Genomic DNA, 17,330 nt, shown 5'->3' on the forward strand with positions numbered 1-17,330 from the left:
GCATTGTAAATGAGCTTTCACAACATCCCATCCACATGCTGAAAAAGTTCAGGAACACAGAGCGGTGTATGAATAAGGGTATAGCAATAGAGAACAAATGGAAGTCAGCTCACCCTCCACAGATTTCAGTGTGTCGAAAGCCAGGAACAACATGTCGTCACATGTGGATTCAATGCAAAAAAAGAACTAAAATATTCCAGCTCCAAAAAGTTATATAAAAAAAAATTCAAGTTTTTATTAAAACAATTTAAAATCTGATGAGGTTACAAGGTACATGGAAATTCACATAGCAACGCGTTTCCAACACCAACCAGCGTTCTTTGTCAAGCTGAATAAGGGTCTATGTACACCAGCCGATGGGCAGCACTAAGCGGTTGGCAGTTCGTGTACATACTGGTTGCACAGGCAGACCACACTTCCGGGGTGCACTGACTGATCAGTTAGATATCGTCTGCACAGGCTGCCATTGTTCTCGGCAGCACAGGCTGCCATTGTTCTCGGCAGCACAGGCTGCCATTGTTCTCGGCAGCACAGGCTCTGTTTACACAGGTAGATGCGCTGTTGAGAACAATGATCTTCTGTGCAGTAGAAATGATCATTTCATCTGACTAACGAGTGAAGACTATGGGGCCTATAATGAAACCTCGCAGGTCATTTTAACATGAAGGTCCTTTTTCTTGTGCATGAATCAATGAGAAAATGTGCCATACGTCATGGCATAACATCAGAGAGACGGCATGTAGAGCGCCTATGTGTCTGTAATATAGACCTGTAGTGACTCCATATGTCGTCACACGGGGTCTATGCTCTTGGCGATCTCCTTTGCAGAAGCCCCAAAAATAAAATGAGGGAATTAAATCATTCACGTAAGTGATTTCTGGGACAACATCTTCCATTATGTCGCCTTTATGATATGTGTCAGAGTCAAGTCAGGACCATGTGATTAATTAGGAAAAGAAAGCACCAACATGGACCAATAGGAAACAAAGGAACTACAGCTTGCTGGTTCATCATATGGAAGTTACGCTGTAAAGTTGCCCATACACTTTAGATCCCTGTCTGAACCGCATACAACTGCACATACACACTTGGCACAGTGTCCATATGTCCACAATAGGGCATGGCGGTGACTTACCTTCCTTAAAAACATCATATGCTAATATTGGCAGGTTTGGCCAAAAGTGATGGCTACTATAAACCTTCATTGAGAATCAGAGCCATCAGCATCTGCCCATGATCTCTCTGCTCAACAGCTTCAAGAACAGATTTTTCTTTTTAGGAACAATAATCATCCAAACACGCGGCTACTTCCTTCATAGGGAATTGTAATGCTTTATTACACCGGACCTTTCTCCGCCCGCGGCATCCACGCCTCAGTCCTGAATTTTTAACCTTTTCAAATATTTAATATATTAAATGTCCTCAAAGGATTGGGGAAGATTCTGTTTTCTTCAGCTCTAAAAAAAAATTTCAGGTCACACAGAGGTGAAAGCACAACGCCCAAATAAATCTGATGGAGAAATTTAATGAATCCATTTTTAGTTTCTGCTACCAAGAATTAAAGGGACCTTAAATGGAAATGACACATTGCCTTAAAGGGAACCTGTCAGGAGAATCTTGTAGTCCTAAACTTGAAACGGGGAGAGGTCCCTCATTATACACCGCTCACACTCTGCAGCATTGCAGATGTAGTGTAAAAATAAGCCTGAAACTGGGAGAGGAGTCTGGTGGGTGATTCCCGCAAGCTTCTCCCCACCCAGCTCAGATTGAGTGACAGGTCTCTCCCTATTCCTGTCATTTAATTTTCTTTGATTTCCCACTCAATCTGAATCTAATCCGGACGTAAGCTCAAAAAGATGCATCATAAACTCCATGTGTGACTCCTGCCCTAATAACGTGTATATGTTCTTAAGATGGGTAATGGTACTGGAGAACAGCTATGCATAGAAAAATCTGATCAATCTCTATTAGTGTTGAGCATTCCGATACTGAAATATCGGGTATCGGCCGATACTTAATTCCGATACTTTTAGAATACCGAATACCGGAATCGGAAGTTCCCATAATTCTCTGCAGTGTCTCTGAAGGATGACAAGCTGGATGGCAGCGCTCAGCTGCGATCCAGCCTGTCATCAGAATGCCATCGCAGCGTGAGAGAATTCTCCTGATTGTTTAAAAGCCGGCGGGCGGTAAAAAGCCGCCGGCTTATAAACAATCACACAGCCCCATACTGCTTCCCCACAGCATCCCACCCCGATCCTCCGCTCCCCTCGACACCTGCCATCCCGATCGTAAGTTAGGACCTGGCGGGGAGCACAGCACCAAGGAGCGGGGAGCAAAGGACCCGGGCGGGGAAGCCGGCAGTGAAAAGACTTCACCGCGGCTTTCCCGTTCTGTGCTGCGCTTTCCCGCCGGTTATTTCAAATGAACAGCTGAGGTATCAGGTGATGCCGATCAGCTGTTCATTTGAAGTAGCCGCGGTGCCCTCGGAGGGTTCATGTGAGTTCATGCTTGACTGCATTGCATGAACTCACATGAACTTTCCCACGGCTGCACAGGTCAGCCTCACCTCCCAGACGATCAGACCCATCATGATTGGTGTGTGTGGGTGTCTGTGCGATGTGTCTGTGCGATGTGTGTGCGATGTCTGCGGGTGTGCGCGTGCAGGCAAACATAGGCCGATGTGACACTACTACTCCCATCGGCCTATGTCTGTCCCCCGTCCACTCGTGCCAGCAGGATCAGCTCGATGGGAGCAGTAGTTCCCATCAGCCTGATCCTGCTATATAAATTGCCCTACTGTGTCCCCAATAAATGTTAAATACATGTCATTGGTGGCCAGTGGTTGCCTACAATAAATTAGTTCATACATTACCTGTCCCCGCCGATCGCCACCTAAAATAAAGTAAAAAATAAAAAAACTACACCTATACTCACCTAGACACCTAATTCCCCGAAGCCATCGATCTCCTGTAATAAAATGTAAAATAATAAACCACAACCTTATCCTTACCCCTCCGTAGTAGTCCACGAGTGTCCCGCGATGATCTCCAGTTTAGAGCAGCCACATAGAATGTGACCGCTCTGAACCGCTGCCGCCGCTAGAATGATGGGGCCGTAAAGCAGCCCCGTCATTGCATAAGCGGGTTCGCCGGAGTTCAGGCAGCGCTGCTCCGGTTAGCTGCTTTACGGCCCTGCTGTACCGTGAGAAATTCCCATGGTACAGCAGTGCCGTAAAGGAGGTCTCCGGAGCAGCGCTGCCTGAATGCACTCCGGTGACCTCAGTCAGTGGCTCCCGCTGCCGGGAGCGGACATGTTCCCGGCAGTGTGAGCTTACAGCAGCCATGCACAGCTGTCACCATCTCCAGATGTGACAGCTGTGCATGGGAGATCAGCGCAGGAACGTGGGACAGGTAACTATTTTTTTTAGTAAACTAAGAATTAAATAAAATGGTGTGTTTTATTTCAAATAAATTATTTTTTTCTGGGTGTAGTGTGTTTTTTATTTTTAACACTTTGTAGGTTAGTAATGGGGGTGTCTTATAGACACCCATCATTACTAACCTGGGCTTCATGGCAACTGGCGCTGACATGAACCCCAACCCTATTACCCCCTGCCACCGCACCAGGGCAGCGTGGAAGAGCGAGGCTAAGTGCCAGAATTGGCGCATCCTATGGATGCGCCATTTCTGGGGCAGCTGACGGCTGATGTTTCTAGCCTGGGAGGGGGCCAATATTCATGGCACCCTTCCTGGGCTATTAATATCAGCCCCCAGCTGTCTGCCTAGCTATTAAAATAGGGGGGACCCCACGTCATTTTTTGGGGGGGTCTCCCATTTTAATAGCTAGTAAAGGCTAGGTATTCAGCTGGGGGCTGATATTAGTAGCCTGGAAAGCTCCGTGGGTATTACCCCCTTCCCAGGCTTCAAACATCTGCCCCAGCCGTCTGCTTAATCTCCGCTAGAGACTAAAATTATGGGGGATCCCAAGCCAATTTTATTTTTAATAAATCCTTTATTTTAACACTAAATGACACTTGAGGGGTTAATAAAGATGCAGTCCCTAAATTATTATTTATTTTTTAATTAATTTTTCCAAAAAATTTTGACGTGGGCTTCGCCATATTTTTGTATGCCAGCCAGGTACAGCATCCAGGAACGGGCTGCCCCCAACTCCCAGCTGCCTATTTGTACCTGGCCGGACACAACAATATAGGGAAGCCCTTTTTTTTTTTTTTTTTTAATTATTTCATGAAATAATTAAAAAAAAAATTTAAGTGGGGCTTCGCACTATATTTGTGTCCAGCCAGGTACAGCAGGCAGGAACGGGCTGCCCCCAACCACCAGCTGCCTATTTGTACCTGGCCGGACACAACAATATAGGGAAGCCCTTTTTTTTTTAATTATTTCATGAAATAATAAAAAAAAAATTGACGTGGGGCTTCGCCCTGGTTTTGTGTCCAGCCAGGTACAACTAGGCAGCTGGGGGCTGGAATCTGCAGCGCAGGGAGGCCCAAGCTTTCTGGGTCCCCCCTGCTGCAAATTGCAGTCCGCAGCCACCCCGGAAAATGGCGCGTTCATAGAAGCGCCATCTTCTGGCGCTGTACCCAACTCATCCAGGGCCCTGGTGCGGTGGCTCACTGGGTAATAAAGGGGTTAGGGCCAGCTTGGCATTATCAGCTGGCCCTAAGCCCGAAATTCATGGGGTCACGCCAATATTAGACATGACCGCCATGAATTTCTAGTAAAGTATTTAAAAAAAACACAACACCCAGAAAAAAGTCCTTTAATTGAAATAAACACACAATTCTTTATTGTTCTAAATTAAACCATACTTACCATCACGCCCATTCCAGCTGAAGCCAACGATCTCCTGCAATAAAAGAAAAATAATAAAGCAACATCATCCTTACCTTTCCATGGTTCCCAGGACAGCTTCAGCTCTGCTACATCGAGATGACAGGCTGGACAGCAGCAGAAAGCTGCCATCCAGCCTGTCATCCCGCAGACACTGAGAAGCGCAGGCATGCTTGCGCTCCTCAGTGTCTGGCTGTGACTGCATAAAGATGAGCCGAGGTCATGTCCAATGAACTCGGCTCACCTCATGCACGTCACTGACAGCGTGGGAAAATTCTCCTGCACTCAGCGCTTCAGAGTGAGAATTCTCCCACGCTGTCAGTGACGTGCATGAGGTGAGCAGAGTTCATTGGACATGACCTCGGCTCATCTGGATGACGTCACAGAGAGACACTGAGGAGCGCAAGCATGCCTGCGCTTCTCAGTGTCTGCGGGATGACAGGCTGGATGGCAGCGTTCTGCTGCGGTCCAGCCTGTCATCTCGATGTAGCAGAGCTGAAGTTGTCCTGGGAACCATGGAGAGGTAAGGATGATGTTGCTTTATTATTTTTCTTTTATTGCAGGAGATCGTTGGCTTCAGCTGGAATGGGCGTGATGGTAAGTATGGTTTAATTTAGAACAATAAAGAATTGTGTGTTTATTTCAATTAAAGGATTTTATTCTGGGTGTTTGTGTTTTTTTTTTAACTTTCACTATGGGGTTAGTAATGGGGGTGTCTTATAGACGCCTCTCCATTACTAACCTGGGCTTGATGTCAACTGGCATTATAAGCTGACATCAACCCCAGCCCTATTACCCCCTGCCACCGCACCAGGGCAGTGGGAAGAGCGAGGCTAAGTGCCAGAGTTGGCACATCCTATGGATGCGCCATTTCTGGGGCGGCTGACGGCTGGTGTTTCTAGCCTGGGAGGGGGCCAATATTCATGGCACCCTTCCTGGGCTATTAATATCAGCCCCAGCTGTCTGCCTAGCCTTTGCTAGCTATTAAATTAGGGGGGACCCCACGTCATTTTTTTGGGGGGTCCCCCATTTTAATAGCTAGTAAAGGCTAGGTATTCAGCTGGGGGCTGATATTAGTAGCCTGGGAAGCTCCGTGGGTATTACCCCCTTCCCAGACTTCAAACATTTGCCCCAGCTGTCTGCTTAACCTCCGCTAGAGACTAAAATTACGGGGAACCCCACGCCAATTTTTTTTTAAATAAATCCTTCATTTTAACACTAAATGACAAGTACAGTAATCAACACTGTCACTGTACTTCTTATATATGTGACTGACATGTTTCTATCTATCTAATCTATGTATGATTCTCTATTCCTTCTATTCTAAATTGTCGGGTACAGATGCTGAATTGCCGGCCGGCTTTTTTAAAGAGACGGTGCACGAAAACACTATTATATTTTTTTTTAGAAATCCTTTACACTAAATGACAAGTACAGTAATCAACACGGTCACTGTACTTCATATATATGTGACTGACATGTTTCTATCTATCTAATCTATGTGTGAAGCTCTATTCTTTCTGTTGTAAATTGTCGGGTACCGGTGTATGCCGCTGATGAATTGCCGGCTTTTCGCGTAATACATTCTACATTATTCTTAGTTGTTTTCCTTCATGTAGAATTAACCTACAAGGAAAGAAAGGGTTTATTTTCATTCCGATATTTGTGTCCCATTGACTTGCATTGGTTTCCGGTATCGGAATCGGCGATATCCGATACTTTTTGGGTATCGGTCCGATCCAATCCGATATGATATTTCCTGATATCAGAAGGTATCGCTCAACACTAATCTCTATGTATCCTAAATACAACACCATGATTGTAGCCATAGGTTGGAGGGTCATATTTTTACATTCATGACCTTGCCCACTGGTGTGCTTAGATGCTGGTTGGATATACCATAACTAGCATCAGTAGGTATCGCCACCCAACCCTAGACAAGACTGGACTTCTTGTAGAAGACTAAAGGGCTGGTCATCTCCATAATTTTATCTCAGTCACTCATAGGAAAGGAGAGTTCAGGCCAAACTGAGCCTAATAAGCTGCAAGATGGACTTGGATTTCCTCCTCTCATGATGAAAGCAGTTTCCCACTTTGCTAAATTCTTAGAGCATGGACCATAGTTGGACACAGCTCATGGTCAACCTTCTAAGCTACACGTCATTGGATTGACAGCTGCAAAAACTGGCGACATAAGGAAAAGTTGTGTATAGTGGAGAACTGCCCTGATCACCACAACACTTCCATGGAGTTTACATCTACATTTTGTACTTTGCGATGCCTACTGGTCGTTAAATTATAGTAGTTTCTTAGCAGCTTGGAATTAATTACTTCACCACTAAAGAGACTGATCATTGCTTCTGGACTTCACTGATCGAATAAAAAAATTGATATATCCAAAAACGATGTGTGATCACTGAGGGAAACTGTGAAAGTCCGCAGAAGAGTAATGGAGCCCATACACTTTAGAACTGATGGTTAACCTTTAATCTGAAGATTTTTTTTAACATTAAAGAAACTGCAAAGTTCTGCCCATCAGTGAAGGTCTTGAGAGATCAGCGTGGACTATTACTACTGAGCCCATGTTCATGGGCTCATGCAGGAGCTTTGCACTTCAGAGTGGTAGTTTGGGTGATCGGTGAGGATCTCAGGACCTGGACCATCACAGATCGGCAGCACTTTGCAAAATGGACAATATCAACCCTAACAATTGTTGGATGGTCAGGAATGTTGGATTTTTTTCAGTCGATGATCTGCATCGGCTGATTATCATAGGCTGAAAAAAAATACAATATAGTTTGTGATGTATTTTGGACGATCCATGAATGATCGTGTGTGAACCCATTTTCACCTATTGTGTATGGAGACCTAAGACTGGTTTCACAAATTTATGGTCAGGTTATGTGATATCCGGACTGGCCACAGGTCTCTTGACCAGACTTCAACAGTCTCGTATATGCCTATGAAGCTATTGAGTTCAGCTTCGCAAATCTGTGGACGGTACGGACATTGAGGTCCATAATCAGATCATAAGTGTCACATGTAAAATTACATGATTTACATATAAATGAATGGGTGGCCTAGTGATACATGGTCATGTTAAGTCCTCAAGAGCAAGACCACAATGGTCACGTACTTTCTGGATTTTATGGCAAGTATTACCAGTGCCCGATGGTCCTGACTGACATTCAGATGTACAGTGATGGCCTTTTATTTTGAAGTTTCAAGTCTGCCGGGAATTTGCAAAACATTTGTAACTTGTTATTGTGCGACTATTTTAAACCTCTGATTTTGCTGTAAATAACAGCCACGTTGCACACAACTTGTATTGAAGTCTATGGGCATCATGTTCAGCTTGCAACCAGCAACAGAAAATACAACACATTTGGAAACCTATGCGACATTGTCGCAGTTTGCAACGTAACACTACACAAGATGCAATGTGTCACTGCGATTTGTCTCGCCCCAGCATTTATGTGCCCAAATTTATAAAACGTAGTATTTTCCAGTAAATGTACCATGGACTTGTGCCGTCTGGAAGAGGATGGATTTGTTGATTTGTTTGTTACACGTTCACATCACAAACGGCTGGAGATTTTTCGTCGACATTCCTGCACCTGCACCATTTTCCGCCCATGTATGTAAATCACAAAGCAATCATCGCACCGCGGGCTGAAGCGTTATGATTTATCACCATTTACAAAGTGAGAAAAACATCAAGCTCTTGCTATTGGCAGAACGACACAGGAGTGAAACAAGGCAGGAAATGTAATGAAGAACGCAGGTGTTACACTAAATTACACCTCAACCGGGCAAAATAACGAGGCTCCCAGCGGCACAGACGCAGCTATTCTAGCGCCATCAGCAAATGAATTTTTGCTGTGAGTTGTTGCTGCACGTTTGCTTAAAGAGAACGACCTAAAATATACAAGAATACCGTGCCTTTAATGCAGATTTCCCATAGATAAAAAGATGGGGTAGGGACGGGTAGTAGACATTGAAATTACAATATGGAAATGCTCTATAGAGTTGTCCTATCTCAGAACCTTTTTGTTTTGCTTGCATAACCTGTCAATCCAGGGTAGGTAAGATACAGTAAATGAAAAAGAGATGAAGATCTAATTTTTGGGATCCTAAAGGGCCCCCATACACATAACATAAAAACAGACGAACGATCAATCATCAATTGGACAAAAAGTCGTTCGTTGGCAGAAAAAAAAAATCTCAAACTGCTTTGGCCGTATTTGTTGGAGCTTTTTTTTGTAGAAGCATCACCGGCCGAAGAAATTCAACTTGCCTGATCAGTGTTGTGGACAATTATGATTATTCGTTGGTCGGGCGTCGGTCAAAACTAACATTCGAGACAGCTGACGATCATTATAGGTTGAATGTGCTGCTGAGAACGATCATTTTTAAGCAAGCTTAAAAAGAGTTTTGCTGGTTCTTCGGGTGATTCGCCTGTTTAGACATGCCAATAATCGGAAAATGAGCGTTCCTAGGCCAATGTGAACCTCTAGCCTCCCCCTTTTCTCAAAGACTATTACCATCAACTAATACTGGTAAATCGATTTCTCAGTTTTAAATGGAAATGCAGTGATGAGATAAAGAACAGAATGAATAAAAAAAGAGGGACAATAAATATTAGGAATTCCAAACGCTGCAATTTTTTATAAAAAAAATAGCATATTGGCAAAGAGTATTTTGTGGACTATCAAGAATGCAAACCACTGGTAGACAGTACTGCTATGTATACAGTATAAACCAGAGAGCAGAAATCCGTATCCTGAGTACATACAGCTTGCTATAAATCGGCAGGACAGATCATTATAGTATAAGAAGAATCCCGCTCGAGGCCTTTTACACTGAAATCGCAAATACAGGATACAACAAGGAAATTGCTTCTAGGTGAAAACCAGTACAAAAGAATAATCCCAGTAAAGAAATAACAAGCTCGGCATCTCTAACTAAGACATAATTGGTCGTAGTGATCCGGACTCTTGTACAATGCTGGTAATGATGTGTGATAATTAGTACGTCACTCGTCAGCCTCAGAAACATCTCCCGTCCTAATCTCCCCATTGCCACACCTCTTACCGGGATAGAGATTATGTTCTGAGAAAAACCGCAGCATTAAATGAAATCATCGTTAGCGTCTGGCACACAAAACAAAACTTTCAAGAGGCCATTAAGCATCAATCAGAATGTGATCCAATAAGAAAAGACAATTATATATGAAGGAAAGTCATAACTAGCTGGAAAGTAACAGATTCTGGATTTACATAAGCTTGTATAAGCATCCATCCAGACAAGGAGCAGCTGCGCTGTACTTTTATACATTTAAAGGGGGTATCTGGCCTTATACAGTGGGGGAAAAAAAGTATTTAGTCAGCCACCAATTGTGCAAGTTCTCCCACTTAAAAAGATGAGAGAGGCCTGTAATTGACATCATAGGTAGAACTCAACTATGAGAGACAAAATGAGAAAACAAATCCTGAAAATCGCATTGTCTGATTTGGAAAGAATTTTTTTTCAAATTTTGGTGGAAAATAAGTATTTGGTCAATTACAAACAAGCAAGATTTCTGGCTCTCACAGACCTGTAACTTCTTCTTTAAGAGGCTCCTCTGTCCTCCACTCATTACCTGTAGTACTGGCACCTGTTTGAACTTGTTATCAGTAAAAAAGACGCCTGTCCGCAACGTCAAACAGTCACAGTCCAAACTCCACTATGGTGAAGACCAAAGAGCTGTCGAAGGACACCAGAAACAAAATTCTAGCCCTGCACCAGGCTGGGAAGATTGAATCTGCAATAGGCGAGCAGCTTGGTGTGAAGAAATCAACTGTGGGAGCAATAATTAGAAAATGGAAGACATACAAGACCACTGATAATCTCCCTCGATCTGGGGCTCCACACAAGATCTCACCCCGTGGGGTCAAAATGATCTCAAGAACAGTGAGCAAAAATCCCAGAACTACACGGGGGGACCTAGTGAATGACCTGCAGAGAGCTGGGACCAACATTACACAGGCTACCATCAGTATCAAACTACACTGCCAGGGACTCAGATCCTGCAGTGCCAGACGTGTCCTCCTGCTTAAGCCATTACATGTCCGGGCCCGTCCGAAGTTTGCTAGCGAGCATTTGGATGATCCAGAAGAGTATTGGGAGAATATCATATGGTCAGATGAAACCAAAGTAGAACTGTTTGGTAGAAACACAACTCGTCGTGTTTAGAGGAGAAAAAATGCTGAGTTGCATCCAAAGAACACCATACCTACTGTGAAGCATAGGGGTGGCAACATCATGTTTTGGGCCTGTTTTTCTGCGAAGAGACCAGGACGACTGATCCGTGTACATGAAAGAATGAATGGGGCCAAGGAAGGAGGTTTGCACTCAAAATCTCACGATACATCAGCAAGGACATTGAAGATGAAATGTGGCTGGGTCTTTCAGCATGACAATGATCCCAAGCACACCGCAAGGGCAACAAAGGAGTGGCTTCGTAAGAAGCATTTCAAGGTCCTGGAGTGGCCTAGCCAGTCTCCAGATCTAAACCCTATAGAAAACCTTTGGAGGGAGTTGAAAGTCCGTGTTGCCCAGCGACAGCCCCTAAACATCACTGCTCTAGAGGAGATGGGCATGGAGGAATGGGCCAACATACCAGCAACAGTGTGGCCAACCTTGTGAAGAATTACAGAAAATATTTGACTTCTGTCATTGCCAACATAGGATATATAACAAAGTATTGAGATGAACTTTTGTAATTGACCAAATACTTATTTTCCACCAAAATTAAAAAAAAAAAAATTCTTTCCAAATCAGACAATGTGATTTTCAGGATTTGTTTTCTCATTTTGTCTCTCATAGTTGAGGTCTACCTATGATGTCAATTACAGGCCTTGCTCATCTTTTTAAGTTGCAGAACTTACACAATTGGTGGCTGACTAAATACTTTTTTTTCACCCACTGTAAATCGATTGCTTATCCTTAGGATCGGCCTTCCAGATCAGACTCCTGCCAATAAGACTGGGGCTTACCTGAATTGTTGAGGTACACACTGGGTTCTACTACAGTTCTGTCCGAGTCCTCTCGTATTTCTGCAATAACCATAAAAACAATTGCGAAATTATCTGGAAAAAACATTTAAAATGGGCTACAATGTTTGTATTACAATTTTATAGGTAGAAATAACATTTTACATTTATAATCATGTAAAAGAATCTGAGCCAAATTATAATTTAAAGGAAAACCTGTCGTTTAAATGCCATAAATATATCATTTTTTCTTATTGCCTGGTGCAAATGCCGCCATTCTCCCGAATCTGGTGTTACTTCTCTTTTGTTCCTGCGCCTCTCCGTTCCTGAGATATGGCCTTTTCTTCCATGTGTATAAATCTAGTCTTTTTAGTCAACATGGAGAAGTCCACAAGACCACGCCCACAAGGAAGAGTTGGTGACCACGCCCACTTATGTACAAAGACTAGATTTACATACAGGGAAGAGAGGGCCATATCTCCATAACAGAGAGGCGCAGGAACAAAAGAAAACCAATGCTGGATTCAGGAGAACAGCGACATTTACACAGAGAAACAAAATTACATATTTATGGCAAGTGATAAGTCCCCTTTTAAGAGCAGAATCTGCACACAACACAACATGATTTTGCTACAGATAGCAGATAGATACAGTGCATATATGGCCTGACATGTACACATGGTTTACAGACAGGAAAATGTCACTGTGCATGACCAGCTTTAGTAACCACATTTTAACTACATTAGTAGACAGGCGACCACAATCAGTTGGAGTGCACCATAAATAGGTTGCCACTTATGTGAGAGAGAGACTGCTGCCAGGGTAGCTTTCTCCCAGGACATCAGGCTGAAATCATCAGGCAAACACCTCCATGTCTGTGTGATATGAGGATAATGCTCTCCTTTCTAAAAGCAGCAGCTATCTGCAAATGACTGCTGCCTAATTTAGATTGAGCTGCGTTTTATCTGGTTTATGACAGCAAAGAGGATTTAACACCTGTATCAGAAGCCAGGACTCTCAGCTCCTAAGCGCTGGACCAGAAAAGTGACGTCTTCAGAGCCAGAGTAGCAGCTTGTAAGTCTTTTTATTCCAGATAGGTAATCCTATAGACTTTTTTTTTTTTTTTTTTTTTTTTTTAAGCGTCAGAGAAAATGGTATTTAGCCAAACTGGCCAAGAATTGTGGAAATCTGGCCAAAAATATTTCACCAAATAGGGCAAAAAAAACCCTTTTTATTTCAAACCGGGGGTTTGTGGGGCACATATGGCAAGAGCTGTACTTGATATATGATTGGTTCCCAGCCCAGTCACATGGTGAGGTAGGACAGCGGACAGTATTCACTAGCCCTACGGGGCTTTCAGTGCAGCGGACGCACGGTGTCAGAACGCTATTACCCTACAGATTAGCCCGATATCTGCAGGTTAATAGCATATTATTACATGACAGGTTCCCTTTAAATGCCTTGTAAAAAATCCCTAAGCTACCCTTATTCTGTTGCTCTTGTCCATTTTGCACTGTGTTGCTCCATTGCAGAGATTCACATTTGTTACTTTTGGAGAACAGTATGTGAAATCTCTGCTTGTAGTGCAACTGGGCGAGTCTTCTCTGTGGGTGTGCGTCTTCACCCCTCCCTCCCATTCGCTGCCAATCACCACAGCTCAGCATCTGATCTAGCAGTTTATCAGTCACAGAGGCTGCCGAGCTGTGATAGGCCGCTTCTAGGAGGAGAGTTGTGAAAGTGCAAGTCCCCAGAGAAGACTCAGAAGAAACACTGCACGAAGAGATTTCTCATACTATGCTCCAGAAGCAACAAATGTGAATATTTCTGTAATGGAGTGACACGGTGCAAAACAGAAAAAAGCGGCAGAATTGGGTGCTCAGGGATTTTTTTTGCAAGGTATTTAACTCAATGTTTTGAGCAAGTAACAGGCCCCCTTTAATTCGTTAACAACCTTGGACGTATAGGTACATCCAAGGTAGTCTCCCTGTGTTTGCTCAGCGCCCGCATCTTTCCCTGCACATGACAGCTGATCTGATCAGCTGTTATGTGCATCTAACAGCCTAATTTAACTGTTAAGTTAAATGCCGCTGTCAATCTCTGACAGCGGCATTTAACAGGCGCAGGGCGGAAGCGCGTCACAAGACACATCCATCGGCGCCCCTGTCAGGTGATCGTGGGGGGCCGATGGGTTGTCATGACAGCCGGGGATCTGCAGAAGACCCCCATGCCTGTCATTGTAAATCTCCTATGAACTCCTGCGCATGGACAGCATTCATACGAGATCATGATTTATGCTATGCATAGCAGGGCTGAAGCCCTGCTAGGTGTAGCACATGTGATCAGATGATCGCAACTTCAAGTCTGGATTTGAAGCCGTTAAAAAATAAATAAATATTTAAAAAAGTTCAAACCCCCCACTCTTTTGCCTCATTCAAACTAAAATAATTTAAAAAAATACAAGTTTGGTATCGCCGAGTTCAGAAATGTCCGATCTATCAAAATATAAAGTAAATTAATCCGATTGGTAAACGGAGTAACGAGGAGAGAGGAAAAAAAAAAAAAAAAAAAATCTAACCACCAGAATTAATTTTTTTTTGGCCGCTGCAACATTGCAATAAAATGTAATAACGGGAGATTAAACATCGTATCTACCCCAAAATGGTATCAATAAAAACGTCAGCTCGTTGCGCAAAAAAGTAAGCTCTCACCAAGCCTCAGAACCCAAAAAAAAATATATATATTCTTACAAATTTTGGATTTCTTTTCATCACTTAAATAAAAAAGTACCTGTACATGTTTGGTATCTGTATACTCATACTGACCTGGAGAATCATAATGGCAGGTCGGTTTTAGCATTTAGTGAACGCGGTAAAAAGAAAACACAAAAAACCATTGTGGAATTGTAATTTTTTTTGCATTTTCACATCACTTGGAATTTTTTTCTCATTTTCCAGTACATTATGTGGTTGAATCAATGGTGTCATTCAAAATTACAAACTTGTCCCACAAAAAACAAGCCCTCCTATGGCTATATTGACAGAAAAATAAAAAAAGTTATGGCTCTGGGAAGAACAGGAACAAAAAAAGGAAAATGCAAAAAAGGAAAATCGCAAGGTGGTGAAGGAGTTAAAGGGGTGTTGCAGCCTAAATAAGGTATGATTTATCTATCAGAGTAATATGGGTCCCACGGCTGGGCTCCCCATGGATCGCCAGAATAGGGAACTTGTGTCCTCGTTGAACTCTGGCAGCAAGACCATGGTGAGTAGAGTGACAGGGCGTACGTGGGACATGGCACACAGTTCCTCCTCGCTGTGGCCTTGCATTCTGGGGAGAACCAAGGTCATAAGACCCCCATTTTGGCAATTGGTGGCGGGTCACACTGATCTAACAGTTACCACTTATACAATGGACAGGTGATAGCTTGTTTATGCTGAAATACTCCACTAAACATAAACCAATAATGTAAAATTATAGTTAACCTTGCTGACTATGAATGTAACGAAGCGCAAGTTCACCATATAATACCAAATTGTACCCGGATATAAGATGATGTAGTAACCACTGTTCCGAGAAGTCATGTCCAGCCAGGATATAATGGCCATCTATCAGACATGCTTATTTATGGAGAGACGCATTGTGTAAGATTAATAATCCGGCGAGGTGACTGTCACATAAGTCCTGCTCTAGGGGTGACAGCCCTCATCATAGCCGGGACGTATGGATTATTTGTTAGGAATGAAGGAGACAGGTCAAGTTCTCGGTGAGTATTTCTGGTGTAATGGTTACAAGCTGCGGTGCACAGCTGTATGGGCCAGACACACACGCTATCACAGTAATGCTTTGATAGCAGGGGGCCCTTGAGTGTCAGGATATAGAAAAGGCAGCAGTTGTTGGCTGTGAAAACAGTCTGATACAAACCAGATGGAGGGCAGACTGGATGGGCAACACAAAGGAAAACAATTGGCTCATTCACCAAAGTCAGACCCCTGCCCCAGAGAATTAACACAAGACAATAAGTCAGGCAGGACCGAGGCAAACAAGGAACGGCTATGTGGCACGGCCGGAGAAAAATGCAATTCTCCTCTCGTCCCGGCTATAAATGATGATGTGAGAAGCCTTGCGGCACTCAAAACTTAATGGCATCTGTATGTTTAAGACTGGTCCAGTGTATATGCTATATCCAGAGAAGCGCTGGTTATACAAATCCATATCCATGTGTAGCACAACATGCACAGCCCATACATCTGCCCACCTGGCGCTGGTACCACAGAGCAGGCACATTCGGCCTTTGGACCACCGGATAGTGAAGCACCACGGCCACTCACCAAGGCAGATTTACTAATCCCGGCTAAGTTTTAGATTGTGCAAATTTACACTAGACTGAAGATGCACCAAATGTATTAATCAGCATGAGCCACTGATTAATTTAGCGCTTTTTCAAGCAGTCTACACATATAGAAAGAAAGACGAGAATGCACTTCCTAGAGCCGCACCTCCTAGAAAATTAGAATTATCGGGTGTATAACACCCATGAATGCCTCGTCCTAAACTAGATGGTGGATGGCTGCCAGACCTCCACTCTGATCGCCCTTTGGGACAGGTTCAGAAATTGCACAATCGATAAAGAAAAGAGGTATCTCCTGGCCGGAGCATTTTCCCAACGATGAAGAGCTTGGGTGTTTGCCATGAAGTAAGTGCTTTATTACAAGTAATTAGGATATGACTAGTGATGAGCGAGCACTAAAATGCTCGGGTCGAGCACATCGTGATACTCGAGTGCTCGACCCGAGCAACGAGCCCAATGTAAGTCTATGGGAAACTCTAGCAGTTTTCTGGCGGTCCCCCCCGGCGGTCTGCAGAAGGTCAATAATTGCCCAAATCGATGCGAACAGTACTCAATGAAACATGGCAGGCAGGCAGAATATATAGGCAGACAGGCAGGCAGGGTATATAGGAGGGTGCATGAAAAACATAGCAGGGCACTGGGAACACACTAGTGCCCTCTGACTTTCATGCACCCGTCTCTTTAAAAAAGCCGGCAATTCAGCAGCTGCACACAGTTATAACACCGGTACCCGACAATTTAGAATAGAAAGAATAGAGCATCACACATAGATTACATAGATAGAAACATGTCAGTCACATATATAATAAGTACAGTGACAGTGTTGGTTACTGTACTTGTCATTTAGTGGTAAAATAAAGGATTTATTAAAAAAAAAAATTAGCGTGGGGTTCCCCGTAATTTTAGTCTATAGCCGAGGTTAAGCAGACAGCTGGGGCAGATGTTTGAAGCCTGGGAAGGGGGTAATACCCATGGAGCTTCCCAGGCTACTAATATCAGCCCCCAGCTGAATACCTAGCCTTTACTGGCTATTAAAATGGGGGACCCCCCCAAAAAAAAATGACGTGGGGTCCCCCTATTTTAATAGCTAGCAAA

At 43.6% G+C, this 17,330-nt stretch overlaps 1 protein-coding gene across 3 annotated transcripts in view; it reads right to left on the bottom strand.

Annotated features, from left to right (window-relative positions):
• The window catches only part of KIAA0586 (KIAA0586 ortholog), a 219,446-nt gene that overhangs the window by 110,630 nt on the left and 91,486 nt on the right, over positions 1-17,330 (bottom strand). For 2 of the 3 annotated variants that reach the window (XM_073638758.1, XM_073638757.1), the window contains one exon: positions 11,894-11,953. The exons of the other annotated variant lie outside the window; for it this stretch is intronic. In XM_073638758.1, coding sequence (XP_073494859.1) covers positions 11,894-11,953 — 60 coding nt within the window. The remainder of the gene's footprint in view (positions 1-11,893; positions 11,954-17,330) is intronic. 3 annotated transcript variants of the gene reach the window in all.

Source organism: Phyllobates terribilis, unplaced genomic scaffold (genome assembly GCF_046119375.1).
Source record: "Phyllobates terribilis strain yellow unplaced genomic scaffold, ASM4611937v1 Scaffold_7__3_contigs__length_470593459, whole genome shotgun sequence".
Classification (NCBI taxonomy): Eukaryota; Metazoa; Chordata; class Amphibia; order Anura; family Dendrobatidae; genus Phyllobates; species Phyllobates terribilis.